Raw genomic sequence first — 27,730 nt, forward strand, 5'->3', positions numbered from 1 at the left:
GTGACACTGATAAAAACTTTAAGCTTCTCTCAATTTACACCCATTCAAACAATCTGTCTTCCTATTTTTGCTGCTGAAGTGGATTACCTCACATTTATCCACATTATACTGCACCTGCCATGCATATGCCCACTCAATCAGCCCTGTCCAAATCATGCTGGAGCATGTCTGCATCCTCCTCACAGCTCACCCTCTCATCCAATTTTGTATCTTCTGCAAATTTGGAGATAATGCATTTAGTTTCCTCGTCCAAATCATTAATATATTATTTGAACAGTTGGGGCCCCAGCACAGATCCCTCCGGTATCCCACTAGTCACTGCCTACCAATTGGAAAAGAGATAGTGCTGTCACATATAGCTCTACATGCAATTGACCATTGTCCTCAGCTGGTGCATTCAAAGCTCTGAATCATGGCAACATAAGTGAGGGTAAGTGAAGCACGGTGGCACAATGGTTAGCACTGCTGCCTCACAGCACCAGTGACTTGGGTTCAATTCTGGCTTCAGGGACTGTCTTTGTGGAGTTTGCACATTCTCCCTGTGTCTGCATGCTGGGTGCTCCAGTTTCCTTCCACAGTCCAAAGATATGCAGGTTAGGTGGATTGGCCATGTGAAATTGCCCCTTAATATCCCAAGATGTGTGGATTAGATGGTTTACCCATGGGAAATGTGTGGGGTTATGGGGATAGGGTGGGGTAGAAGGCCTGAATAAGATATTCTGTCAGAGAGTCGGTGCAGACTCGATGGGTTGAATGACCTCTTTTGCACCGTAGGGTTTCTATGAAATAAATAAGCTGGATGGATTCCCCCATTCTCTGCACATGACCCTGCGCTTTCTCAGGAAGGAGTTCTGTGGAGACCAGTAATGTTTTAAAAGTTGAGTCAATCTCCCAATCACAAACAGAATTGCACTGCAAGTTTTCAAAAAAACTTTACTGTATAAGGCAAGTATTACTAACAGAACACAATTTCATAAATAGTACACTTTAAGCCTAACAATCTCAACAGATCACTGCTCATTCTACTTGTATGTCCACCAAGAGTTCCCCTATCTTTTACAGGATCTTGCATGTTCCTTCACTTCACCAAGTCAAGGTATGTCACAGCTCTCAGGAATGAATGCTGATTCTCCTCAGTTTTCCTCAGTTATTGTCTGAGATTTGAGATGTCTTGGGGTCTGTAGTAATTCAGCCAAAGTCAGTTTCCCACCACCAGAAACCCTTTACTGGAAACCAAAAGGCAAGTCTGTACCCCAGGAGCTACAACAATGGTCTGGGTTAAAGCAAACAGATTAAGCTTCTACTGTTCACTTCCCATCAGGTGAGCCTCCCCTCTCTCAAAAAGGAAGTTTGTACTGCATGAAGCCCACTGAGAGATCTATCAATGATCCCCTGTGTCCTTCATGGCCATCATAATATTCCCCCCCCCCACCCTAACCACCCCCCCCCAATCCCCCCGCTTAGGTCAGTTTCTCCCCAGGCACCCCACTGTGAGAATATCCTTTCTGTCACTTAGCAGTTGGCCTGAGGCCCATTGAAGGTGGGGCTGGGTCAGCCATTGTAAACTAAACAGGGCACCTTCATTTCCGGAGGGAATGTCTCAGGGTCACTGATGCAAATTTCTCCTCAGGTTCTATTTCAGCTTTCATCTCTGAGTCCGTACCTTCACCATCCGGAGGATCTAACGTGGAGTTGGCTTTGAGTTGAGGGCTAACACTGGAAGCAGCTGTCTCCATGGCTGGGAATAAGACCTGTTCGGGCATGGACTCCCTGCCTCTAAGATAGTCCAGGTGTTTCTTCAAGGTTTTACCTTGGACTTTAACCTTAGGATACTGCCATGTTTTATCCATAACAACCCCAGGGACGCAACTGGGACCATCTCTGAAATTCCTCACATAAACCAGATCATCCATTTCAAATATTCTGTCTGTCCTTGCAGAATCCGGATTTATTTTCTTGTGGGGTCACCACCGTCCCTGCCAGGTTTGGGAACAGTAGACTTGTCCAGTATGAAACCGCTGTCCCATTAATAGCTCCACTGAGGCAACTTGTGTTCTGTGTCAAACAAAAATTGCGCCTATCTGATCTCCATGGGTGCTGCTGGTTGTTGTTTCACACCATTTTTGAAGATTTGCACTGCCCATTCTGCCAGTCCATTTGATGATGAGTGATAAAGTGCTGTTCTGATGTGTCAGATACCATTGGAGAGCAGAAGGGTTTAATTTCTTAGCTAGGTAGGGTTTCTTTCCCTCAGAGGGTCATCCTTGGAATTCACATTGCAGGATCATATGCCTTCTTTTAGACAAGATTGCTTATTTGTGTGTCCAGGCCTTAATCTGCTTTTTGGAAACTGGAAAAGTCTCCAAAAATTTAGAATCATCACAACCTCTTCTCATGCTGGTGAAGGAGCCAGGCTTGTAGACAACAGGGAGCAACTCAGTGTGTGGCATTGGCTTTTCTGGTTCCAGGGCAGTGCTCGAGAAGATACTCGTAGGTTAAGGCCCGACGCTGTTTCTCAGCGGAGGCAACAGGGGGTAATTGCCTTATCCTCTTTGAAAAGTCCCAATAAGGGTTTGTGATTGGTAACTATTATGAAACATCTGCCATAGATATATTGATGGACTTTTTTCATACGACCTTCTTTCTCAATCCAAGAATGTATTAGTTCCGCATTCGAAAGGGTCATTGATCCATACACAATGGGTCTTTCCAGCAATGTGAAAATACAATCCCAGCCCCATATGGGGAAGCATTGCATGTCAGCATGAGTTCTTTCTTGGGATCAACATGGGCCAATAAGTTAGATGATAGTAGCTAACACTTTCCTGACTTTGGTGAAAGCCCTGCCTGCCAGCTTCCCAAGACCATCTTTGGTATTTCCATAGTAAGACATGCAAGGGGGTCAGCATGGAAGCTAAACTCGGGATAAATTTTCCATAATAATTAATTGATCCCAGGAACGATTTTAACTTCATGGTGTTCCTTGGAGTTGATGCTTCCTTGATGGCTTTTACTTTATCCTCTACAGGGTGTAACCCTTTGCCACTTACCCAAGAGCCTACATAGGTTAGTTCAGCCCCCAGAGGAATGCCCGTCCTAATTGTGTGGGGAATTAAAATCAAAGCTCCCTTCAGTAATAGCTTTTTAAAACTCTTTAACAGGCTGTGGGCTGACTAGGCCAGCATTTATTGCCCATCCCTAATTGCCTCTGAGGAAGTGGTGGTGAGCCACCTTCTTGAACCATTACAATCACACTACAGTGCTGTTAGGAAGGGAGTTCCAGGATTTTTACCCAGTGACAATGAAGGAATGGTAATATAGTTCCAGATCAGGATGACAAATGGCTTGGAAAGGAACTTGCAAGTGATGGTGTTCCCATGCATCTGCTGCCCTTGTCCTTCTAGGTGGTAGAAGTCCTGGGTTTGGAAGATACTGTTTCAAGAGCCTTGGTGAGTTGCTACAGTGCATCTTGTAGATGGTATACTGCTGGTCAGCAGGTTGTCCGATATGAATAATTTAGTATCCCATCTGATAGACGCTGCTAACATCAGCTGAAAAACCTCCAGGGCACTTAGTCCCAATTTGGGAGAATCTCGACCCAGAATAACTTGTTTTTTCACCTTTTATGGGGCTTGTGTAGGTAAATGCAATGAGGCTGCTGTAATTATGCTCCAGGAACATAGCAGGAGGAATCCCTCCTCATTTTATTTGACAGCTGCTATATATCTTCTTTTAGATGCATGTTTCCTAATATTTACTTTATTGTGTGCCCCATAGGACAAGATAGCTTTACTATTGGATTGAAGGGCACAGAGAGGTTCAGGATTTCAAAATGAAAGTATTAATGATTTATGTATACTATAGCAAGAAAATAATTAATGATTCATGTTAAGGCAAAGCAATGTGTCTACACTTTACTTTGTAACTGGCTCTTGATCAAGTATTTCATTTTACAAGAAAAATCCACATTGTTAAGGACACACCCAAAACAATACCACAAAACATTTGATCATTGTTTACAGAAGGTATGGGGAGACAACGACAGACTGTACAGTGCTTGTGAAGGCTAACCAATAATGACTGAGGTGAACTGAACCCAGAGAAGACTATTTGTACTTTTGTTGTAGCTTATCACCCACTCCATGTATCAGTTGCAATGCAAACTCAAAAACCTAACCAGTTTGAGGCAGCACTCAGCACCAGAGCAAGCTCAACCTAAGAGCTGATCATGGTGCAAAATAGAAATATCTTGCAATTTTAAAGACATATATTTTTAACATTAGTTTTAACATTGGATTAGTAATCCAAGATCCTACACTAAGGGTGGGATTTCACCACCGTTTTACACCCATTTTGTGGCAGGAAAATGCTGTAGAATCGGGCGTAAAATGGCTAGCACGAATGGCGCCAGTTTTCGTGATCGGCACGGTTTTACAACACACGGATTTCCGGCGCGGTCAGCCTCTCGCTGGAATTGGGCAAGAGGCTGGTTAATTTATTGAAATTTATTAAAATCATATTTTGCATCTGTTTAGTGAGCCCGGCGCTCCATCATCCAGGCTTGCTCGCCTTATGGCCTTGCCAGCAGAGGCTCTCTCTGGCGAGGAAAGAACATGCTCCCCATGAATGGGGAACAGTCCTGTTGGCCTCACCGGTGGAACTGGAGACCATTGAGGCCCCCCGGGGAGGCTGAGGGCAAGGCAGGGGTACCCCTTGGGCAGTGCAGACTGGCAGTGCCATCCTGGCACCTGGACAATGCCAGCCTGGCACCTGGGCAATGCCCACTAGGCAGTGCCAGGTGGCGGAGCCAATAGGGGGTGCGGTCTGTGGGGGGAGTGCCAGGGCATGGGGCCTGTGGGTGGGCAGGGCCAATTGGGCTTGGTCCATGTAGGGAGAGGCCGATGGGGTGGGGTCTGTGGGTGGAGGGGGATTCACTGCCACTCTGCATGTGATCGATGGAGGAGGAGGACGGCTGGACCATGATTGTTGGGGGAAGGCAGTGGGGCCGCGATCAGTGGGGGAGGGGGGTGTCGCGATTGGTCTGGGTAGCAGAGGGCTGCATCTCGGGTTGTGGGCGGGGGGGGGGTGGGGGCGGGAAGGGAGCTGTTTGAGGCTGCCTGCAGTAGCAGGGGCCTGTCAACTCTCTCTTTGTCAGACTCCTGCTCCTGTTAATGCGCATGTGCAGCATCAGAGGTCTGCACATGCGGAATACCTCCCTCTACAGGCTGTCAGGCATGTTAAACCCTGCCCATTGCCTTCTGTTGCAAGAAACGGGCTCGCCCAAAATTTTAAAGGCAGAGTGCATAAGGCTGGGCCTGAAAACGTGCCCAAAAAATGGATCTGGAACTCTCCTAGTTTCATGCCCGTCCGACACTGAGAAAAAATCTCGTGAAATACTACCCTAAGAGTCTGGGGGCGTGAGTTCAATTCTCACTATGGCAGCTGTGAAATTTATAATTCAATTAATTTATACATCTGGAATATAAAACTAGCGTCAGTAATGATGGTCATAAAACAATCAAATGATTGTGAAAATCCATTTAGTTCACTGATGTCCTATAGGGAAGGAAGTCTATCATCTTATCCAACCTGACTGCAGAACTACAGCAATGTGATTAACTCTAAACTGCCCTTTGAAATGGCCCATCAAGCCACTCAGTTTTACAAAGGTTTAATAAGAATAAAACCAAATGGACCACCCAGTATCAACCTAGGCACTTGCCTTCCTCACTAACATCTGGAAACCTGTGGGGAGGCCTGTCCCAGAGGCTAATCAAGTAATATTCTGACATAGTCATACTTTACAACTAACGTTCCAGACTCCGACATCACCTTCCCCAGGATATGCCCTGTTCCACTGGTAGGACAAACTCACCAGAGGTAGCGGCACAGTGGTATGGACTAGGCATTGGATAAACAAGATTAGAGACTTGCATCCTTGGCTCGGTTTTGGTGTGGGAGAAATGGGTTTTGATTCAGGGGACACTGGTACTAGGGAAACTGGGAGATGTACTGTTAGGACAGTCTTCACCTGAACTGTGCTGGGACCAGTCTTCTGATGAGTCATGTAACTAGGCAGATAGAGAAGGTTTTAAAATAAATACTAGGGCCAAGGGAGCAAGTGTGAGAAGATGTGTTCAATTAAAGAGAGTAGGCAAGGCAAAAAGGTGAGGTAACAATAAAAGAAGTGATAATCAAAGCATGGGGGGAAGGGATAGAGCATATAAATGTTAGAGGGCACCAACAAATAACGCCACATATTGCAAAAATAGTGAAAAGAATTAATGGCTCCGTGCCTGAATGCATGCAGCATTCATAACAAAATAGATGAATTGGCAGCTCAAATAGAAATAAATATGTATGTCCTGATAACCATTATAGAGACATGGCTGCAAGGTGACAAAGGCCGGGACCTGAATATTCAAGGGTGCATGGCATTTCAGAAGGACAGGAAGCTCGGAAAAGATTAAGGGTAACTCTGTTAATTAGGGATGACAGTACAATAGAGAGAGATTACCTTAGTTAAAAAGATCAAATGTGGAATCAGTTTGGCTAGAGATAAGAAATAGTAAAGGTAGGAAGTCATTAATGGGAGTAATTTATAGGCCCCTTAACAGTAACCAGATTATAGGATGGAGTATACAGGAAGAAGTAATAGGGACTAGTGAGAAAGATACGGTGATAATCATGGGTGATTTTAATCTTAATAATTGAGCGAATCAGATTGTCAAAGGTAACCTGGAAGATGGGTTTATAGTATTTTTGGGAACATTTCTTAGAGCAGAACATGTTAGACCCATCCAAAGAGCAGGTTATTCTAGATCTGGTAATGTGTAATGAGGTAGGATAAAATAAGTTAATTGTAAAGGTGCCTTTACTGTGCTGATAACATGATTGAATGTTGCACTTAGTTTGAGGGAGAGAAGAGTGATTCTTTTGCACTTAAATAAGGGCAATTAGAGGACATGAAGACAGAGCTGGCTAAAATTAACTGTAATTAGGTTAAGGGATAAGTCACTAGAGATGCATTGGCAGATATTTAAGGAGATATTTTATAAAACTCAGCAAAGATACATTCCAGTGAGAAAGAAAGATTCTCAGGAAAGGATGTACCATCCATGGCTAACTAAGGAAGTTAAAGATTGTGTCAACTCGAAAGAAAAAGCATACAATTCTGCCAAGATTCATGACAAGTTAGAAGATTAGACAGAATATAAAAAAACAGAAAATAATGGCTACAAAAAAGGGAGAAACTAGAGTATGAGAGAAAGTTAGCTAGAGATATAAAAACAGAGTTTCTTCAGCAAATAGGAATGCAAAGAAGGGATATGAGAAAGCTCTGGCTAGTAAAAGTAGGGAAAATCCCAAGATATTCTCTAAGTATATCAATGGGAAGAGGATAAACAGGGAAAGAGTAGAGCCCATTAGGGGACAATCTGTGGGTGCAGAAAGAGGACATTGGCAGAGTGTAGAATGATAACTTCACATCAGTCTTCACCCAAGAGAATGAGGACAATGGTACGGAATTCAGGGAGAGAGACTGTGAAGTTCTTGAGCAAATTGACATAGGGAAGGGTAAGGTATCGGGGGTGTTGGCAGCATTAAAAGTGGATAAATCTCCAGGTTCAGATGAATTGTGCCCGAGGCTATTATGGGAGGCAACATTCTCTGACCCAAATTTTCAATTCCTCTCTGGCCACAGGAGAAGTGCCAGATGACTGGAGAACAGCTAATGTGGTTCCGCTATTTAAGAAGGGTTGTAGAGATAAACCAGGGAACTACAAACCAGTGAGTCTCACATCAGTGGTAAGGAAACTATTAGAGAAACTGAAGGAGAGCATCTATCTCCACTTGGAGAGGTAAAACTTGATCAGGGATAATCAGCATGACTTTGTCAGAGGTGGGTCATGCCCAACAAATTTGATTGAATTTTTTGACCAGGTGTGTAGATGAGGGTAGTGCAGTCAGTGCAGTTTATGTGGATTTCAGCAAAGCCTTTGAGAAGGTCCCACACGGGAGACTTGTAAAGAAGGTAAACTCACATGGGATACAGGGTAATTTGATAAAGTGGATTCAAAATTGGCTCAGTTGTAGGAGACAGAGGGTGATGACAGAAGGCTGGTTTAGTGACTGGAACACAGTAAGAAGTCTCACAACACCAGGTTAAAGTCCAACAGGTTTATTTGGTAGCAAATACCATAAGCTTTCGGAGCACTGCTCCTTCGTCAGATGGAGTGGAAATGTGCTCTCAAACAGTGCAAACAGACACAAAATCAAGTTGCAGAATACTGATTAGAATGCGAATCCTACAACCAGCCAGGTCTCAAAGGTACAGACAATGTGGGTGGAGGGAACATAAAACACAGGTTAAAGAGATGTGTATTGTCTCCAGACAGAACAGCTAGTGAGATTCTGCAAGCCCAGGAGGCAAGCTGTGGGGGTTACTGATAATGTGACATAAATCCAACATCCCAGTGTTAGTGACTGGAAGCCAGTGTCCAGTGGCATGCCACAGAGATCTGTGTTGGGCCCCCTATTATTTGTCATTATACAAATGACATTGATGATTATGTGGGGGGGGTAGGATTAGTAAATTTACGGATGACACAAAGATTGGTCAGGTGGTTAACAGTGAGGCAGAGTGTCTTGGACAACAAGAAGATATAGGTGGAATGGTCAAATGGGCAGATAACTGGCAGATGGAATTTAACCCTGAAAAGCATGAGATTATACACTTTGGAAGGAGTAATTTGACAAGAAAGTGCTCAATGAATGATAGGACACTAGGAGGTTCTATGGAACAAAGAAACCTTGGTGTGTTTGTCCACAAACCTCTGAAGGGCATATGGGATACCTGCCTTTATCAATCGAGGCATTGACTACAAAAGCAGGGAAGTCATGTTGGAGTTGCATAGAACTTTGGTGAGGCCAAAGCTCGAGTACACAGTACCAAAGTTCTATATAACCAGTCATCACATTATCGGAAGGATGTGATTGCACTGGAGGGGGTGCAGAGGAGATTTACAAGGATGCTGCCTGGGATGGACATTTAAGTTATGAAGAAAGGTTGCGAAGGCTTGGGTGTGTTGTTCGTTGGAGCAGAGAAGGCTGAGGGGCGGCCTGATCGAGGTGTACAAGATTATGAGACACATGGACAGTGTGGATAAGGAACAGCTATTCCCCTTCGTTGAAGGGTCAGTCACAAGGGGACATACGTTCAAGGCGAGGGGTAGGAGTTTGGCGGATGTGGGAAAAAACCTTTTTACCCAATGGTGGTGACGGTCTGGAATGCACTGCCTGGGATTGTGGCAGAGATTCTATGATTCAGGTATTTGAAAATGAAAAAAGTAAAGTGAACGTTGGTCCTTTACAGTCTGGGGAAGTAATAATGGAAAATAAGGAAATGGCGGATGAATTAAACTAATATTTTGCATCTGTCTTTATTGTAGAGGATACAAATAACATCCCAGAAATAGGATCATAGAATCCCTACAGTGCAAAAGGAGCCATTTGGCCCATTAAGTCTGCACCAACTCTCTGACAGAGTACTCTCTCCCCCACTCTATCCCGGTAATTCCACACATTTACCATGTCTAGTCCATTTCACCCTCACATTTTTATACACTAAGCAGCAATTTAGCATGGCCATTCCATCTAACCTGGACATCTTTGGACTGTGGGGGTAAACAAGAACACCCAGGGAAGACCCAAGCAGACATGGAGAGAACATACAAACTCCACGCAGACAGTCACCCAAGCCCAGAATCAAACCCGAGTCCCTGGCATTGTGAGGCTAACCACTGTGCCTTCCTAGTGTCTGTCAAGAGGTGAAAGGAAGGGAGGAATTTGAAATGTTACAATTACCAGGGAAAGAGTACTAAGAAAATTATTAGGACTAAAAGTTGACAAGACCCCAAATCCTGATGGACTTCAGCCTAGGATCTTAAAAGAAGTAGCTGCCGAGATAGTAAATGCATTGGTTTCAATTTTCCAAGATTCCCTAGATTCTGGGGAGTGAGTCAGAAAGTCAGGAAACTACAGGCCAGTTAGTTAACATCTGTCATCAGAAAAATGTTGGTATCTATTATTAAAAAGGTTATTACTTAGAAAATGTTGGTCCAATCAAGCAAAGCCAGAACTGATGAGAGGTTATCCACCTGAAACATTAACTGTTTCTGTCTTCAGATGCTGCCTAACCTGCTGAGTTTTCCAGCATTTTTATTCTTATTTCAGATTGCCAGAAAATGAAGTATTTTGCTTTAGATCAGATCAAAGTCCTGCCATATCCAGTAATGAAAGATGGTGGACAATTAAACAACCAACCAGAGAAGAGCCTTCACACACATTCCTATCTTCATTGATGAGGGAATCCAGCCCACCAGTGCAAAGGACAAGACTGATGTATTTACAACCATCTTCAGGCAGAAGTGCCAAATGGATGATCCATTTTGGCCTCTTCCTGATGACCCCAATAGCAGAGAATCCAATCATCAGCCAATTCAATTGATTTGGTCAAAGCTGTTATCAGGTAAAATTACAGATTAACTGTAGTTGGCACATTCTCTGTGGGGTTCCTCCAGGTGCTCCAGTTTCCTCCCACTGTCTAAAGGTGGGTTAGGTTGATTGGCCATGCTAAATTGACCCAAGTGTCAAGGGGATTAGCAGGGTAAATATGTGGGGTTACGGGAATAGGGCCTGGGTGAGATTTTGATCAGTGCCTACTCGATGGGTTGAATGGCCTCCTTCTGCACTGTAGGGATTCTATGATTCTTTAGGAGGTGTTTAAAAAAAACACTGTGCTTAATATTTGACCAGTGGAGCCAAAACCTTGATTATGCCGCATCTGGAGTAGCATGTATATTTCTGGGCTCTTCCCTTTCAGAAAGTATATATATTGGCCTTTGAAGGAGAGTAGCCTGAATCACCAGAATGTGACCAAAGCTCAAGGGTTAGTTTATGAGGAGAGATTATATAAACTACAATATGACTTTGAAAGGAATTGATAGGTTAGATGGAGAAGTTTGTGTTTTACCGTTGGGAGTCTGGGACAAGGGGATAAAGGTATAGGCCGGGATGTTACGGCAGGTGAACGGAGAATTGGCTGGATGCCAAATTCTCCAAGCTCATTGCAGTGGGAGCGTGGCATGAACGGTCAGTAAGATTGCACCCATAGAGTTTTGCAGCACATAAAAGAGGTTCTTTGACCTATTGTGACTGCACTGGCCATCAAGCACCTATCTACTCTAATCACACTCTTAAGCACTTGGTCCTTGCAAGCAATGACATGCTCATTTAAATGCTTCTTAATGTTGTGAGAATTTCTGCTTCTACCACTCTTTCAGGCAGAGAGTTCCAGATTCCTCAAATCCTAGCCTGCCCCTTACCTTAAATCTATGCCTCCTGATTATTGACCATCTACTAAGCGGAAAAGTTTTTTCCTATTTACCCTCATAATTTTGTGCACCTCAATCAGGTCCCCGCACAGCCTTGTCTGCTCTAAGGAGAACAACCCTAGCCTAGTCAGCTTTGGTTTATAGCTGAAACACTGATGAGTCTCTTTTGCACTCTTTCCAGTGCAATCACAACCTTTCTATCGGGCCCAATTTTACCATCGTGTTGCACCCATTTTCTGATGTGAAAACCTGGTAAAGTCGGGCGTGAGGTAAGTAGCGCGATCTGCGCGCACCTCCATGCCGGTTCCCCCACTACCATGGCCCGAAAATGGACATGATCTGGACCCCGATTTGCATGCATTTAAATTGACTTAATGAGCTGAATGCCCAACTTTACTGGCACTTCCCCCTTTACAACCATCTTCGCCCATCCAGAATTGGCACGAAACAGACATGCTCCATCGAAGTCCGATTCGGGCGCTCCAGTTAGTGAGGAGGTGGGTGCCGAGCGTGCGATGACTCTCTGCTTGAGCTCGGTAGGATGGGAAGATGGGTCTGCTGCCACTCTGCTGAGATCAGTGGAGGGGAAAAGGGGTCCACTGCCACTCTGCCTGTGATCAGTGGAGGGGAAAGGGGGTCCACTGTCACTCTGTCTGAGATCAGTGAGGGAGAAGGGGGGATCCGCTGCCATTCTGCCTGAGTTTGGTGGGGGGGAGGGGGGGTGGGGGGGGTTCTGCTGCCACGCTTGGGAAACAGTAGGAAAGATAAATGAGCTACAGTTGGTGCAGCAAGCCTTATAAATTCTTCAGACGGAATACAACTGTCTTGGGAAGAATAAAGCACAGAGAAATGCAACGCACATTAGAAAAATAAAGCACAATCTAAATCCACTCGTTGTACTCAAATCACAAAGTGGCCCTCTTCTGCTAGGTAGTAATTGTCTTCTGTAGAACTCAGTATAGTACCTTTTTGTTGGGTTGTGGTGGATACGTTTTCCATTGGCAACTATAAATCCCAGTGACACAAGTTAAGCAAAGATTCTTCAACTGAAGTATCAACTGCCTTTCCATCATCAGTCTCTCTAGTTCTCAGGCAATAACTGCACAGTCCTAGGGGAAAAAAAACAATAAGTAATGACACATATTAGAACAGCATATTTCCACAATTTCATAAATGGAATAGAATGATTGTATCCCTTTCATTATTCCTGATGATGGAATCATCAATGCTTTTCACATGTCTTCCTTTTTCCTCAGCGGAAGATTCATCCCCTCTCCTCCCCGCCTCCCCCCACCCCCACCCCCCAACAATGCACACATACACCAGTGATCAACTAAAACTGTCCCTTTCCAGCTCATCTGCTCTCACCCCTTCCCCTTGCACCCAGAACCATAATAAGGTTCTGCTTGTCCTAACCTACCAACCAACCAGCTTCTATATTTATGCTGCGCCAGTTCTGTCATCTCCAGTGTGATGCTACCAGCAAACACATCAATCCCTCCTCCTCTCAGTACCCTGAAAGGCCATCTCCAACCATCAATCCTGGTCTATCCCTCAATTTACCAACAGCCCCATCCACTTCCCATGGCACATTTCCACACAAGCACAGACAATGCAACACCTCCTCTCCTCACTGTCCAAGGTCTCAAACACTCCTTTCAGGTGAAACAGTGATTCACATGTACTTTTTTTTCAGTTTAGTTTACTGTATTTGCTGCTCACAACACACATGGATTGAACTGGAGCCAAGGTGGGTGGATAGAGTTTAGATGCAATTCAGCCATAATTTCATTGAATAGTGGGTGGGATCGAGGGACTGAAAGACCAATTCCTGGGGAACACTAGGAAAAATAAATAAGCTACATTTGGTACAGCAAACCTTAAATCCTTTGCAATGCAACTCTCTTAGGAAGCATGAGACACAGAGGCACACAATGCCCGTTGGGAGAATAAAGCACAAACAATCTAAATCCACACTTAGCACTCAAATCACAAAGTAGTCCGCAAGGAATACCTCCATTTAATCTGCAAGCATAATCCTGTGATTCTAGTCACCTGTCATTTTAATTATCCATTTTGGGCTCAAAGTGAATTCTTTGACCTTAACCAACTACAGTGTTCCAATGAAATTTAATGTGAGCTCAAGGTGCACCTTGATTAGGTACTTCACAGCCTTCTGGACTCAACATTGTGCGTTCAGCAATTTTAGACTATAATCTCTGCCTGCAGCATTTTGTTTTCTTTTTATTTGGGGTTTTTGGTGTTGCTGTCACTTGTTTTTTGCTTTCAGATGGAAACTGTTCATCATTCTGTCATATATGCCTCCCTCAGACACATCTTTGTTGCTTTATTTGTTTCATTACCCCTCCCTTTGGCTTTGTGCCTCTAACTCTTTTGTCATTTAATTTTTCCTGTATTTCATCATATCACAGACCTTCCCTTCTGTTCTCTTACTACCCTCCTCCCGAACACTTGCTTCAAATTTATTACATTTCTCACCTCCCATTTGTTTGAAAGGCTATTGACTTGAAACTTTAATTCTACATCTCTCACAGATGCTTCCTGACCTGCAGAGTCTGGGGAATTAATAATAGAAAATAAAGAAATGGTGGATGAATTAAACCAATATTTTGCATCTGTCTACATTGTAGAGGATACAAATAACATTCTAGAAATAGGATAATAGAATCCCTACAGTGCAAAAGTAGCCATTCGGCCCATTGAGTCTGCACCAACTCTCTGACAGAGTATCTTACCTGGGCCCCCCCACCTTACTCTATCCCTGTAATTCCACACATTTACCATGAGTAGTCATCTCACCTACACATTTTTACACACTAAGCAGCAATTTAGCATGGGACCTACAGTTGTTGACAGGGCCCTCAACAGCGTGTGGTCCACCTCCTGTGCCACAACCTTCACCCCCTCCTCTCCCTCCCAGAACAAGGATAGAGTCCCCGCTGTTCTCACATTTCACCCCACCAGCCTTCATATGCAAAGCATAATCCTCTGCCATTTTTGCCAACTCCAGCGTGATGCCACCACCAAACACATCTTCTTTTCACTCCCTCTGTCAGCATTGCCCAGAGACGATTCCTTCTGGGATAACCTAGTCTACTCCTCCACTATGCACAACACCTCTCCCATCACCCATGGCTCCTTCCCATGCAATCGCAGATAGTGTAACACCTGCCCCTTTACCTCTTCCATGCTTCCCATCCAAGGTCCAACACACTTATTCCAGGCAAAGCAACATTTCACTTGCACCTCTTTCAATTTGGTGTATTGCATTCACTGCTCCCAATATGGTCTCCTCTATATCAGAGAGAACGAGCGTAGACTGGATGATCGCTTTGCTAAGCACCTTCGGTCTGTGCGCAATCAAGACCCTGACCTTCCCATTGCTTGCCATTTTGACATGCGATCCTGCTCCCATGCCCACATGTCTGCCCTTGGCCTGCTGCAATGTTCCAGTGAAGCTCAACGCAAATTGGAGGAACAGCATCTCATCTTCCGGCTCGCACGTTACCACCTTCTGGTCTCAACATCAAATTCAACAACTTCAGATGAGTAGCTCTATCCCACCTCAACCCCTTTGTTTTCATTTCATTTCATTTCATTTTTAACTGTTCTCTCCCTTTTATTTCTTTATTGTCTTTCTTTTTTCTTTTTCCCCAACTCTTTCCCCCTATTTTATCCCCCTTTCCCTAGCGTATCTTCCCCTTTGCTTCCCCTTTCCCCATTTTTCTCAATTTTACCTCTCTCCCACCCATCTCCCCCCTTTCCCTACATCTTCATCTGTCACAGCTTACCCTCTGATTTCAGCTTCTCTGTCGTTTGGCCATTCACACCTTCTATTCTCTCTATGGACTGCTTTTCCCCTTGTTTTTGTGGCTATGACTCATTTTTCATTCTCTCACCCTACAGTATAAATATCTCCCATCTTCTATGCCTTTTAGCTTTGACAAAGCATCTGGACTCGAAACGTCAGCTCTTTTCTCTCCTTATAGATGCTGCCAGACCTGCTGAGATTTTCCAGCATTTTCTCTTTTGGTTTCAGATTCCAGAATCTGCAATAATTTGCTTTTATCCAGTTCTCAAATTAGATTTGTGTCATTTTACATTGCTTCTGTAAAAAATATGAAAAAGATATACTCACTGTTGTGGGAAATCACCACTTGGAGTCAGACTTAAAGATTCAACATGCAGTTTATTGAACAAAGCTTTGAAGAAGTGCTTGGCACTCCGCAGTGCTCGCAGTCAACTTCTCAATTTGGAGCGGTGGCTAGCCGTTTTTTATACACTTTAATCATACAGACATCAGCGGTTATCTCGTCATTAGCTTTGGGTGGTATATGCATTAGCCAATTATGCCCACCTAGCAACAGTTGACCTCCAATCACATTCCTTCAAAAACAACCATTAACAAAACTTATTGTTTCGGTTTCGCTTTATCTTAAGCTAAGCTGACCATCTGGACCTCAAAGTCTGTTTCTTTGTCTATTCTGTAGGTTTTATACACTATCAGGATGTTCTTTGTTAACCACAAGATAGGTGCTGTGTGCAGTTAGTTCTGCACGTATTAACTCTCAAAGGTCACAGTTCCAATTTTTACTCCAACACTCACCATTGCTGTGCTTTGGATAGTTATTGATTTGCAACCATGGACATTGATCTGGAGTAACTACATTGATGTAGTAAGCAATCTAACTTAATTTATCTGGCACCAGTGCTTTTACAGGAGAATAACTTTCAACCTCAGTGGGTCATCTTACATTGGTGTACCTCCTTGGCAACAATTTTTATTCTTTAGCAACTTGCACCCATGTGTCCACTCAGCTGATGTGAAACAATTAATCTGCTTTTCTGCTACGCCACAACTTTACTTCTTAACTTAAGCAACTGCCTTTTAAGAGCTTCTGTCTCACTGGAATTTATCCCTACCATGTGAGTTACATGCCAAACTCAATGGAAAAATCTATTCTCCTGCTTGTTGCCTGTTCAGAACAGGCATGTCTTAAATTGATCCCTCCCTTCACCCTAAACCCACATTATGTGCACAGATGTCTCCACCCTCAGGCCATATGCAGTTCCAATTATTGGAGGATTGCAGAGTTGGAACCTGTCAATCACAGATTAATGCTGAGATGATTTCAGGCACACCCTGTAAATACTTGACCAGACATGCCTTGTATGCCAGATTTTTTCTTTATGTGGTAAAGGGATTAGGGAACAACCCCTCAAGTATGAATAATGGAAATCTTCTGATTGTGCAATGTAATGTTTCATCAGTGGGAGTGGGAAAATCCAATTATTAATATAAATTTAACTTTTTTTGCAAAAATATTGGCAACAGCTTTGATCATTGGTGTGTGCTGTGTTAGCTGATGTAAGCTATTGAAATATTAGGGAAATGTCATTTGGTCTCAGCAGCCACCCACAGTTGGGTGGGAAAAGCCAGTGAGGGTTTCTCCTGATTGCTTCCATTATGACTACTGGATGGTGCATGAGGACTGGATTGATTGGTTTTGTTGATAGCTCCAAAATACAGTACGGCCACTTGGGCTGTTACTGGATGGCATTCAATGCTTATGGAGTTGTAGAATCAGAAAAACATGAGTACTTCCAAGAGAGGTGAAAAATTTAGAGGAAAATAAATTATAAAAACACTTTTTATATCAAATTTTCCAGCAGTGACAGAAATGTACAGTGAGGTATATGTACCATTCATATATTTATACATTATATATATTTCATATTCATTTATATATTTAGTTAGCATTACCAAAGGACAGGAATTGTGTTAGTTTTTGGGTGCTGATTAGACATCGAGCAAGGAAAGTTGACACTGTTGTTCACTGGGAAGGAAATGTGTCCATGTTAATTGGTGACCTAAACTGTATTGGCCAAGTTAAAAGAAAACAAAGCTCAAAGGAATGGGACTTGACCATCACCAGGCATAGCTAACTGGAAATGCCTATTATCTCCAGCTTTGTCTATTTTTGCTTTTTGTAGCTGTGGCACATAATCTATTTGCCTTGACAATTTAACACTCACATTCTGATTCAGATTGTCATGTGTTCAAGATCCATTCCAGAGACCTGAGCACAAAATCTCATCTGACAGTACTTGCTGTGTACAAATTGCCTGCCATGTTTATCTGCATTACAACTTAAATTACTTTGACTGGCGAGGCAATGGCCATGTGGTATTACGGCTAGTCCAGAAACTCAGCTAATGTTCCAGGGACTCGGGTTCAAATCCCGCCACGACAGACGGTGGAATTCACCAATGGTGAATTCAATGAAAATTATCTGGAATTAAGAATCTACTGATGAAATACAATACAATGAAACCATTATCGATTGTTGGAAAAACTAATGGTTCACTCATGTCCTTTAGGGAAGAAAATCTGCTGTCCTTACCTGGCCTGGCCTATGTGTGACTCCAGAGCCACAGCAATGTGGCTGACTCTGAGCTGCCCTCCAAGGGCAACAAATCCTGGCTAGCCAGTGACGCCCATGTCCCATGAATGAATGACAAAAAAAAAAATTGGTTGTAAAGTGCACTGGGATATTATAAATGTATATTTTTCTTTAGGTAGATACCCTATATCGGGATGTATATGAAAGAATTTCAGACTTGCCAACCACTTCCATGCCACTACAGATATAATTCTTCCAGGCTGGAACTCTGACTTCGATAATCAGTGTACAGTCCTGGTCCTCGAATCAGAGGAAAGACACTTTTGCTTTGAGAGGATGCAGAGTTAAGCAGAAAAGATCATTTTGTGCAATAGGAAATGTATTATGAGGAAAGCTGGGGATCAGTTTTGTTTTTGGAAAGAGGAAGGTTTTAAAAATAACCGTATCTGAAGTTTTTAAGATTAATAAAGACAATCGTTAAACTTTAAGTGTGATTTATAGAATTCTCCTTACATGACATTAAATGTGGCCTGTTTCATGCTTGAGATGGGTAATGAGTGTAGTTTGTGTAACCTTTGAGTAAGGAAATGAAATTTGAAGGCTATTGCAGGCAGGTCCATTTCTTGCAATCCCCCCACTGGCCCCACCCATCCCCAACTGAAAAATCCATGGTTAGCTCTTCCACTTGAAACACAGCTGCTCCACAGTGATATTACGTTGGGCACAGACTTAATTCAGTCAGAGTGGGATTTCTGTCCCCATCTGGAAAGAAGTCCTGCTCTAGCTCCCTGGTCCTAAGGGCATCAGAATGGAGTTGTGGCCACTGCTGAAACTATAGGCAGTCCCTGAAGAGGAAGATTGATGGATCTTGGACTTCAGTTAACTTAGGGTGGGCCTGCTTGGCATACTCCAGCGAGGTGTGTAGGACAGGGTTCAGGGCTATGTTTTAGAGGCTGGGAAGGAGGCTAGAGGGTGGAGGGGGCACAAACGTGAGAGAGGGATGCCTCCCATGTGCATGCACAAGAGGTGGGTGTGAATTTGGAAGGCAGCACAGCCATTTTATTTTACAAGCTCCTCTTCACCTTAAAATACACTGGCATGTCAAATTCAGCCAATAAAATATTTAGGAATGATCAGGAGGGTGCTATTTTTTCAAACTTATGTTTATAGAGATAATTTAAAAGCACATTAATCCTATGTTAATTCTGTCCCGTAGATTCAACTTACTAGAAGTATGCCCAAGGATTGGTTTATTATGTCTGCATGCATATATGTCTGTGTCTGCAGCCACACACATGCATATTTCCACTCAAACACAGATGCACAAAATGCCTCACACGCTTGCATGTAATGTGCACACCAACACACAATGACTGCAGTGGATAGGATTTTACTGAGGAACCTACACTTCCCATAGCATGGGGACTGGTTCAGCAATCTTCCTGAAGAGCTGCTGCCTGGTCTTGGCAGCAGCACCAGGAGAGGTGGCTGTTGCTGAGGTTGGTTGGATACCAAACAGCAGAGAGATGCCCTCAGAGAGATAAGTACAATCAGACTGGCCACGCAGAATATACCGCCCTCACCCCGCAACCCCAGATTCCCCATTGGGACTGCAGGGGCAGTCTTCCCTTCCAATTGTCCCCTCGACAGTCACAGGAAGACTGCCTCCATTAACTTGGCGCCCTCTTGATGTGGCAAAAGCTGCTTTGCTGCTGGCAAAATTGTCCTCAGTGGGGCCTTTAGTTATATTTAAATCATCTGCCCGCCTTAAAGGAGCCAATCACATCAGGGTCGGAATTCTCCAGTTTTGCATGTCCCATTGCTGCTGCCAGTGAGAATGGCGAATTTGGCACTCAGACAAATCTCCATTCACTGCAACAGACTGGAAAACCCCAGCTGTGGGCGAGGTCGGTGAATTCTGCAGCAGGAAAGTTCCCCTGCACACCGCTATTTTCCTGAGTTCCACCACCCTCTCCTCTCCAGCTCACCACGCTGCAGCTGAAAACCTCATGTCCAAATAACCTAGATCTTTTCCATATTTCATAGTCTCCACTTTCTGACATCTGACTGAATTATTTACCCAACCTATAAATTGCCCCCAGCCATCACAAATAAATGATGCAGCTGGATCAGATCTATTCATCATTTTAAAAACTTCAGTCGCATCCCCAATTTTCCTCTGGCACTTCTTCAAAGTAAATAGTTGAACTCTTGCAGCCAAGATTGTAGTTAAGAATGTAGTAGAGAATACTGAATTTACCAAAAATGTAAGCTAGGTTATCTTACCCTGGAGATGCATAGACCTCAGGGCGACTTGCTTGAGATATCTAACATGATGAATAGGATCGACTGTATAGACATGGAGTTATTTTTGAATTAGATAAATTAGAGAGAACAGATGGACATGCATCTAAGTTACCCAAGAATAGAAGTTGGTTAGATGTCAGATGGGTTTTTAAAGTTTTAATAGAACTTTATCAAAATAACCTCTAGTTTCAAAGCACAATCTCACATGAACACAGTCCAGTGTTGATGATTAGTAACTACTCCGAACACCTCACATTTCTAGCAGGCACATGGTCCGTGTAGGCAATTGATATTGGCAGGGAGAAAGGCAATGTTGCCAGTATAGCATCACACAGTATCTCTTTCAACATGGCCAAGTGAAAGTCCGAGAATCTCTTGCCTCAGGGCACTGTGGGAACACATTTACCACATGAATTGCAGTGATTCAAGAAGACGGCTCACCATTACCTTGTCAAGGGCAATTATGGATTGCCATTAAATGCTCGTGTTTAATAATGATAACAAGTGTTATGCTCAGCCAATATATCAGTACAGGAAACAAAATTTAGCAGCCTGAGGATAGAAAATGGGAATCCACACAAGCTGTAAACAATGCTTCTTTTTCTTTTAAATAGTAGTCTTTTAGGGCCTATTCAACGGTCACTGGGTTTGCTTTGAAATAATCTTCCAGTGGGATGACGGTGATGCCTCCAAAGCAGCTCGGGAGCTATACATGTTGAATATTCATTTTCATAAAGAAGCAATTGTGATCAGGACACCAATTCTTCATTTCTGGATGCCTTGAAAACATAGATTGCTTTGCAAATTCAACTTCATCAGTGGGCACAGTCACCACTTGACCTGGCACACTTTGAGTCTTCAAGGTCAATGAGATTTTGTCTGCAGCATATCTCAGCCTCTGACGACGTTAAAGAAGCTTTGGGTTTGTTCATCAAATCTGCAACTGTAGAGCCCACTTTGATCTTTGAAGGGACCCGAGGAAGGAAGGGAATGGGTGACCAGCAGGCAGCCCAAGAGATACAGGCAGGTAGTTCAGGAGTCCCCTGGGTCTTGCTTGCAAATTGGTATTCCATTTTGGAGGTTGATAAGGGTATTGGTTCCTCCAGGGAGTGCAGACAGAGCCAAGCCACTGGCACCACAGGCAGTCTGTACAGGAGAGAGGAATAATGGAATGCAATGGTGGTTCCAAAGTCAGGGGAACAGATAAATGTTACTGTGGCCATCAATATGACTCGAGGATGGTGTGTTGCCTCTCTGTTGACAGGGTCCGGGATGTCGTTGAACGGCTGAAAGGCATTCTTAAATGGGTGGGGTGATAGGGCAGAGATCATGATACATGTTGGTACCAATGACATAGGTAGAAAGAGGGATGAGGTCTCCATCAAGAACTCAGGGAGCTAGGCAGTGGACTAAAAAGCAGGACCTCTCGGGTTGTAATCTCTGGATTACTCCCTGTGCCATGTGTTAGCAAAACCATCTTTTAAAATCTGGATTACTCCCTGTGCCATGTGTTAGCAAAATCATATTTTATCATATCGCAAGGGGGATAGAATATAAAAGCAGAGATGTCTTGCTGCATCTGTACAGGGCATTGGTGAGGCCGCAGCTGGAATACTGTGTGCAGTATTGGTCCCCTTATTTGCGGAAGGATATATTGGCCTTGGAGGGAGAGCAGAGAAGATTCACCAGGTTGATACCAGAGATGAGGGGTGTTGATTATGAGGAGAGACTGAGCAGATTGGGTTTGTACTCGTTGGAATTTAGAAGGCTGAGGGGGGATCTTATAGAGACCTATAAGATAATGAAGAGGCTGGATAGGGGAGAGGTGGAGAGATTCTTTCCACTTAGAAAGGAAACTAGAACTAGAGGGCACAGCCTCAAAATAAAGGGGGGTCAGTTTAGGACAGAGTTGAGGAGGAACTTCTTCTCTCAGAGGGTGGTGAATCTCTGGAATTCTCTGTCCACTGAAGTGGTGGAGGCTACCTTGTTGAATATGTTTAAATCACGGATAGATGGATTCCTGATCGGTAAGGGAATTAGGGGTTATGGGGATCAGGCGGGTAAGTGGAACTGATCCACTTCAGATCAGCCATGATCTTATTGAATGGCGGGGCAGGCTCGAGGGGCTAGATGGCCTACTCCTGCTCCTATTTCTTATGTTCTTATGTTCTTATGCATCCTATATGATATGCCTCATGGTCTCTTATCTCCAAAAACTCATTGTTTGATTGCCTAGAGGATGGAAGAGCAATTTTCCAGAATTATTTTTCCCACTTGCTTTTTTTCCCTCCATCTGCTTTTGTTTGCCTCTTGCAGGAGATTACATCCCTTCTGTTATTTAAGAAGCAAAACTGAATGGAACTAACTTGATAGACCAGCTGGTCTTTTTCTTTCTGTCTCTTTTTTCCTGTCATGTGTCTGTAAGACAATATGGGCTGCTGTTTTCTATGTTTTGTCACATTTACCATAATGAGGGACTTTTCGTGCTATTACATGATGACTGATTCATTTTAAGAGTTGAGCCTAGAAACTACTGATGACAATATTAGCAGATGAGTATTTATGCTGCTGCATAACATTCCTCTTCTGCAATTTTAACAGGGGCATCAACTATTTTTAAATAAACGGGACAAAGCAGCAGACTGAAATATCAGACAAATATCACAGACAGTAATTTATGGCTTGGGAAAAAAATTACTGATATAGTTATTTGTTATTAATAAATTCCAACAACACGCATGAGTCATAGTTTCTGATCTTGCTTAATGTGGTGAATATATTCTGATATGAAGTAATATAGGGCGGCACGGTAGCACAGTGGTTAGCACTGCTGCTTCACAGCTCCAGGGTCCCGGGTTTGATTCCCGGCTCGGGTCACTGTCTGTGTGGAGTTTGCACATTCTCCTCGTGTCTGTGTGGGTTTCCTCCGGGTGCTCCGGTTTCCTCCCACAGTCCAAAGATGTGCGGGTTAGGTTGATTGGCCAGGTTAAAAAATTGCCCCTTAGAGTCCTGGGATGCATACGTTAGAGGCATCAGTGGGTAAAATATGTGGGGGTAGGGCCTGGGTGGGATTGTGGTCGGTGCAGACTCGATGGGCTGAATGGCCTCCTTCTGCACTGTAGGGTTTCTATGATTTCTATGATTTCTAACTCAAACATTCTGGCAAATAAAGAGGAAAAGAACTAATGCTTTGTATGGATATATAGGCCCTCTAAACGAAGTACAGAACATTTGCTCACAAAATTGTTCTTTGTGGCCATCTGGATAACTAAGAGCTTGAAGGTTAGATATCATTTCGGCCATGCACTGCTGCATGTTCTCTAGTTGTACATGGGAGGGGCTGAATATTGGTGACACTGCAAGAGTCCTGATGTTGGTCAAAAAGCTTGGGTCAACCTTTCTCAAATATTTGGGGGACCCCAGTTCTCATTTCTTGGTGCTCAGGTAATTAACTGCCTGGCACCAGAGCTCCTGTTGCTCGAAAAGACAGGAATCCACTTCCAAGGGCTGTTGGCCAGAGGGCGAACAGCTCTTCAAGCTCAGTAGCGGCACCACAAGCAATGGCCCTTGAGGGGACAGTGGCTGTCAAAACAAAAGAACCCCGATATCTTCACAAGCTAAGTGGATTCGAGGGTCAGTCAGGCAGGCCCCTGTTAGTGAGAAGTTGCTGAAGTTGGTAACTGTTTTCACAAAGGTGAGCCTTGTTACTGAAAGGGGAGTAGTCCTCTATGAGCTACAGAGTGCCTGGTTCCCCAAGCTACAAGCAGGCCACAAAGCTTTACTGGAGGCTGCCAGCCACTGGTAAAATGCAAATTGTGGTGGGAATAGGCCCTTAAATGGCCACTTAAAAGCTTCAATTGGCCTCTGGATGGGGAGTCTTTCCTACACCTTCCTAGCTACTGATGGCGTGAACAAGGTGACAGGTCCTCAATCCTCCATGTCCCCTCACCATTTAATGGCCTCCTTTGCCTTCCCAACCCATTCGTAGAGGGTTGGTAAAACTCAGCCTGAAATTTTTAGCAGTATTGTAAAATTGGGTCAAAAACAGAAAATGCTGGAAAATCTCAGCAGGTCTGACAACATCCGTGGAGAGAAAATAGAGCCAATGTTTCGAGCCTGGATGATCCTTTATCAGAACAGAGAGTGGCACAATGGTTAGCACTGCTGCCTCACAGCGCCAGGGACCTGGGTTTGATTCCTGGCGTGGGTCATGTCTGTGTGGAGTTTGCATGTTCTCTCCATGTGTGCGTGGGTTTCCTCCGGGTGCTCCGGTTTCCTCCCATAGTCTGAAAGACGTGCTGGTTAGGTGCACTGACCCGAACAGGTGCCGGAGTGTGGCGACTAGGGGAATTTCACAGTGACTTCATTACAGCGTTAATGTAAGCCTACTTATGACTAATAAATAAACTTTTTAAAATTTTGAGTCTGGATGACCCTTTGCCAGAGCTCCATAGATTCTGTCAGACCTGCTGAAATTTTCTAGCATTTTTTGTTTTTGTTTCAGATTCCAGCAACCGCAATATTTTTGCTTTCATCTTATTGTAAAATTGGGTGGTAGGCAAAATAGGCTACTGAGTGATTATTACACAATTTGCGACACTGCTTAAGACTTAATGTAAATTCAAATAATTTATTTCTCAATGCCTCTGTGGTGAGTTATTTGTGCACTGCTAGCCCATGCGATAAACCAAAATTGTGTAGGATCAAGACTAGGCAGGTTACCGAGCTCCTACTGTTTCGTTTGTAATTCACTTCTGTTCAAAACCTAAGATCTGCTTTTGCCCTCAGGCTCACAGCTCACTGGTTGCATGGTCATATTTTACTGTCTATTCTTTTCTAGACTTTAAAGCCTATGTCCAAATCGTTAACCAGTCTTTTATTTTGGTTGCTGATGGAATCTTCATTTCAATTTCTTGTTTTCATTTCTGATTTCCAGTGTCTGTAGTATTTTCTTTTTATCTGGCCTGTCAACTGGTTTGGAATAATGTAATACTGAATTTTGTCCTATTGGCTAGGTTCTATAGCTGACCTCAGTGCTTTGGGTTCGGAAGAAAACGCTCATCAGAGTTTTCCAATCCTTATTCCAGCAACTCCTGCCAGAAAGTGTTTGTGTGCATACTCACCCACACTGAAAAGCCTGATACACACCAGCTAGGAAGAAGGAAGAATATGGTGCCTGGGGGATTGAATCCAGTAAGGGTTAGTGCCAGCAGCAGAGGAGCTGAGGGGAGAAAAGTGGAAGGATAAGAAAGAAAAAGGTCCACCAACCTTGCTTTTGTCACCTAAAACTCAGAATGATAAAGCACAGAAAGAGGCCATTGGTCTGGATGTTTGGTAGAGCTATTCAGTTAATCCAACTCCATTGCTCTTTCCAAAGAGCCTTGTAAAATTTCTTCCACGCATTTATCGAGTTTACTTTTGAAAGTTATTACTGAATTTACTTCCATCATTGTTTCAGGTAGCAGATTTCATATAACAACTCACAGCATGTAAATTTGGAGAGCTGTTTCTGTTCCGAGAGTAGTTGAGCAATAACCTGACATAATCATATCTTTCAGAATTGTAACTTTCAGCTCATGTGTCAGACTCTTTCATCGATATCCTGGCTTTGTTCTATCAAACCAGTAGGGCAGAACCACTGGAATTGGCAGCAGTGTGCAATCATCAGTGAATATCCTTCCTTATTGTATACCAATGTTTAATTCCATTCGTTAATCCTCAGAATAAGACGGTCCATGCCAATATACCAAGAACTGGAAACTTTCAGGGTCAAGCTGATAAGTGGCAATTTACAGCTGCACTACAAAATTGCCAGGCAATGACTCCCCTCCCCTTGACATACAAATGGCATTACCAATGCCAAATTCTCACCATCAAAATCTTGGGGATCACCACAGGTCCAGTTAAGTTTTTGGTCAGACACAAACGTTAGGTACAAAAGCAAGTTGGATATTCTGTGGAGAGTGACTCGTCTGCTGACTTCCTAAGGCACTTCCATCATATACAGTCAAGAGTGGGATGGAATGCTTTCCAATTGCATGCTTAAGTGCAGCTCCAGCAACACTCCTGATTGTAGATGGTGGAAGTACCTTAGGAAGTCAAGAAACTCAACACCATACAACCTGCTTTATTGACATCTCATGCACCATCATAAATATTCATTGTCTTTTTTTTATTCATTCATCGCTGGCTGCCCAGCATTTATTGCCCATCCCTAGTTGCCCTTGAGAAGGCGGTGGTGAGCTGCCTTCTTGAATTGCTGCAGCCCGTGTTCTGCGGGTTGACCCACAATGCCATTAGGGAGGGAATTCCAGGATTTTGACCCAGCAACTATGAAGGAATGGTGATATATTTCCAAGTCAGGATAATGAGTGGCTTGGAGGGGAACTTGCAGGTGGTGGTGTTCCCATGTATCTGCTGCCCTTGTCCTTCTAGATGGAAGTGGTGGTGGGTTTGGAAGGTGCTGTCTAAGGATCTTTGGTGAATTGCTACAGTGCATGAAAGGTATAGACAGGGTGAACAGTGGGAAGCTTTTCACCAGGTCGGTGGTGACGTTCACGAGGGGTCATAGGTTCAAGGTGAAGGGGGGGAGGTTTAACACAGATATCAGACGGACATATTTTACACAGAGGGTGGTGGGGGCCTGGAATGCGCTGCTAGGCAAGGTGGTGGAGGCGGACACATTGGGAACGTTTAAGACTTATCTAGACAGCCATATGAACGGAGTGGGAATGGAGGGATACAAAAGAATGGTCTAGTTTGGACCAGGGAGCGGTGCGGGCTTGGAGGGCCGAAGGGCCTGTTCATGTGCTGTATTGTTCTTTGTTCTCTTTGTTCTTTGCATCTTGTAGATAGTATACACTGCTGTGACTGAGTGTCAGTGGTGGAGGGATCGAATGTTTGTAGATGTGGTGTCAATCAAGCAGGCTGCTTTGTCCTTGATGGTGTAAAGCTTCTTGAGCGTTGTTGGAGCTGCATCCCATCTAGGCAAGTGGGGAGTATTCCATCACACTCCTGACTTGTGCCTTGTAGGTGGTGGATAGGCTTTGAGGAGTCAGGAGGTGAGTTACTCACTAGTATTCCTAGCTCTGACCTGCTCTTGCAGTCACTGTGTTTATATGTTGAATCCAGTTGAGTTGGTCAATGGTAACCCCTAGGATGTTGACAGTGGGGGATTCAGTGATGGTAACATCATTGGTGGTAACAATGGTGTTTATCACAAGTAAGAGTTTTAACAACACCAGGTTAAAGTCCAACAGGTTTATTTGGTAGCAATTGCCATTAGCTTTCGGAGCGCTGCTCCTTCGTCAGATGGAGTGGATATCTGCTCATAAACAAGGCATACAGAGACACAAACTCAAGTTACAGAATACTGATTAGAATGCGGATCTTTACAGCTAATCAAGTCATAAAGATACAGACAATGCAAGTGGAGAGAGCATTAGGCACAGGTTAAAGAAATGTGTATTGTCTCCAGACAGGACAGCCAGTGAGATTCTGCAGGTCCAGGCAAGCTGTGGGGGTTACCGATAGTGTGACATGAACCCAAGATCCCGGTTGAGGCCGTCCTCATGTGTGCGGAACTTGGTTATCAGTTTCTGCTCA

At 43.7% G+C, this 27,730-nt stretch overlaps 1 protein-coding gene across 13 annotated transcripts in view; it reads right to left on the minus strand.

The window, feature by feature from the left end:
* Positions 1-27,730, minus strand: part of gdpd2 (glycerophosphodiester phosphodiesterase domain containing 2) — a 169,327-nt gene that overhangs the window by 62,433 nt on the left and 79,164 nt on the right. For all 13 annotated transcript variants that reach the window (XR_013497651.1, XM_078211456.1, XM_078211460.1 and 10 more), the window contains one exon: positions 12,359-12,502. Coding sequence is in view for 10 of the 13 variants with exons in the window: in XM_078211456.1 (XP_078067582.1) it covers positions 12,359-12,466 (108 nt within the window). In the remaining 3 variants the exon portion in view is untranslated. The remainder of the gene's footprint in view (positions 1-12,358; positions 12,503-27,730) is intronic.

The sequence above is a fragment of the Mustelus asterias genome, chromosome 4 (assembly GCF_964213995.1).
Source record: "Mustelus asterias chromosome 4, sMusAst1.hap1.1, whole genome shotgun sequence".
Taxonomy (NCBI): Eukaryota; Metazoa; Chordata; class Chondrichthyes; order Carcharhiniformes; family Triakidae; genus Mustelus; species Mustelus asterias.